Here is a 2561-nt window from a genome sequence, read left to right as displayed (position 1 = left end):
GGTTCAGTGTGTCCTGGGTTGAGTCGAGCAGGTGCAGATGAACCTGAATGTGGGTGTTTCTGTGTTCAGTGGAGGCAGCAGGAGGAGGAGGTCTGCAGCTGTTTGTGGACTTCAGCACGGCCGTGGACACGTCTCTGATCCGTCAGCTGGTTAACGAGGTTTTGACTGAACACTTAGCCCTGATGCTGGGACAGAGAGACTCCCTGGAACCAGAACCAGCTCCAGGACCAGGACCAGGACCAGGACCACCTGAGGAGGTACAGAGTCCTCAGTCTTTAATCTGTGTTCTGATCTGATGACACACTGAAAGCTGCTGCTGGTTCTGTTCCAGGACAAAATGGTTCCACTGGTTCTCACACCAGTACCCACACCTCCATCCAGCCCCGCTGTGCCCAGCAGAGAGACTCCGCCCCTGACCACTCCCCCTCCCTCTGAGCCAACCAGCCTGCTGCACGACGAGTCTGCTCAGCCAATCACAGCTCCAGGTCAGATCACCAGTTTTTGGCCCACGGGTTTGAAAGGCATGTCTTTAAGAATCATTCGAAGTTTTGAAAGAAAACAAAAATCGCCCAAAAAGTTTGAAAGAAAGAAATGTTCTTTCTCATAGATAATGGACAGACCCTATTTAAGCCCTGGATCTCTAGTTAAAAGAACTTTTATTCGGGGTAAAAGTACCAGAGTGCATAAATAGCATTAAACTAGAGCTTGTTATCGATGCTGTCTCTCTCTCGCTGTGACCTCAGAGCCTGTAGCCACGCCCACTCCCAGCCCAGAGCCCACCCCCTCCACAGGAAGTCCTCCTGCTGCTATTGAAGCCCTGCCTCCTCCGGCCTGGGGCGACACTGAGCTGCCATTGGACGAGGAGAGACCGGAGGATCACCTGGGGACACGCCCACAGCCACTGTACGTACACGCTGACCAGGGGAAAGACCCAGGTGCATTCTGGGAGATGTAGGAGCAGTGATGAGTGACTGTGTCCTCCTGCAGGGTGATGTCAGTGGCAGAGGAGGAGCCTCCGGTGTCCTCCACCCCTCCTGCTACCTCCCTGTCTCCTCCTCCTGGTCCTCCCGGTCCTCCTGGTCCTCAGCCTGGAGCAGTGTCCCCCTGCAGCTCCTCAGAGGACTCCAGCAGCACCAGTGACACCAGTACAGGGACAGCTGGGACCGAAGCAGCGCTCAGACACATCTCACAGGGAGAGCTGCTCATCAGCGTCAACCAGGCACCTGTCACAGGTACCTCCCTCACAGGTACCTCCCTCACAGGTACCTCCCTCACAGGTACCGTCACCATCACCAAGAAAATTCTTCAGTAACCCAAAAAGTCTCAAATTTCCCTGAAAAGTGTTTAATATCTAAGAAACAATAGCCCAGAGAGTCTGTAATTTCCCGGAATACTTTCTTCTCTTTAATAACATTAAAAAGTCTTTGATTCCTCCAAAAAATCTTTAATAACAAAAAAGTCTTTTATGTCTCAGAAAGGCTTTAACGGCACTAACAATAGTCTCTAATAACTGAAAAATCTCTAATAACTTTTGTACCATTTGTATCGTTAGCTCTTTCCTGGTTTATTTCTTTTCTCTTTTCTTTTATTTTCAAAATCATTTTGTCCATCGTAGAAACTTCAGATCGAACTCTTCTCCGGTCACCTCTGGTGTTCCTCAGGGCTCTGTCTTTGGCCCCCTTTACTTTTTTCTTCCTCTTGGCCATTTTTGGGGGAGCATTTTATTTCACTTCTATGTAGATGACACTCAGCTCTATCTGTCCATGACTTACTTGAAAAAAGTCATTGCATTTTGTTTCATAAATCTGTATAATGAAGCATGACGTGTTCAAGGACCACCAGAAATGTGAAAATCCAACGATAATTTCTTTTCTTTTTTTTACAGTTTCTGGCTGATAAAATGTGAAATTTTTTAAGGAAAAATATCGCCATCAAAATTTTTTAAAGGAAAAAAAATAAATATGTGTAAAGAAAAAAAACTGCCACCATTTTTCTTTTAAAATTACAAAGAAAGAATAAATTAGAGAATAAAGTATTATTATCACACCTCTCTGTTCTCAACATTCAAAACTAAACCGAGAAACATCTCAAATTTACACAAATGTGTCTCTGTGTCTCTGTCTCTGTCTGTGTCTCTTTGTGTCTCTCTGTCTCTCTCTGTGTCTCTCTGTCTCTGTCTGTGTCTCTGTCTGTGTCTCTCTGTGTCTCTCTGTCTCTCTCTGTGTCTCTGTCTCTGTCTGTGTCTCTGTCTGTGTCTCTCTGTGTCTCTCTGTCTCTCTCTGTGTCTCTCTGTCTCTGTCTCTCTGTGTCTCTGTCTCTCTCTGTGTCTCTCTGTCTCTGTCTCTCTCTGTGTCTCTGTGTGTCTCTGTCTCTCTCTGTCTCTCTCTGTGTCTCTCTGTCTCTCTCTGTGTCTCTGTGTCTTTGTGTCTCTGTCTCTCTCTGTGTCTCTCTGTCTCTCTCTGTGTCTCTGTGTCTCTGTCTCTCTCTGTGTCTCTGTCTCTCTCTGTGTCTCTGTGTCTCTCTCTGTCTCTCTCTGCCTCTCTCTGTGTCTCTGTCTGTCT

The 2561-nt window shown here is 46.9% G+C and overlaps 1 protein-coding gene across 1 annotated transcript; it reads left to right on the top strand.

The window, feature by feature from the left end:
* Nucleotides 1-69: 69 nt before the first annotated feature.
* LOC121938674 (protein TALPID3-like) lies at nt 70-1381 on the top strand (the record flags this gene model as incomplete). Its single annotated transcript, XM_042481851.1, has 4 exons — nt 70-257; nt 332-485; nt 744-903; nt 988-1381. Coding segments are annotated over 4 exons (827 nt in total), but the record flags the coding sequence as incomplete, so codon positions are not given.
* Between the last annotated feature and the right edge of the window lie 1180 nt (nt 1382-2561).

This window comes from Plectropomus leopardus, unplaced genomic scaffold, assembly GCF_008729295.1.
Source record: "Plectropomus leopardus isolate mb unplaced genomic scaffold, YSFRI_Pleo_2.0 unplaced_scaffold3089, whole genome shotgun sequence".
Classification (NCBI taxonomy): Eukaryota; Metazoa; Chordata; class Actinopteri; order Perciformes; family Serranidae; genus Plectropomus; species Plectropomus leopardus.
Note: the sequence above shows the minus strand (reverse complement) of the source record. Positions and strands in the feature narration are given on the sequence as shown.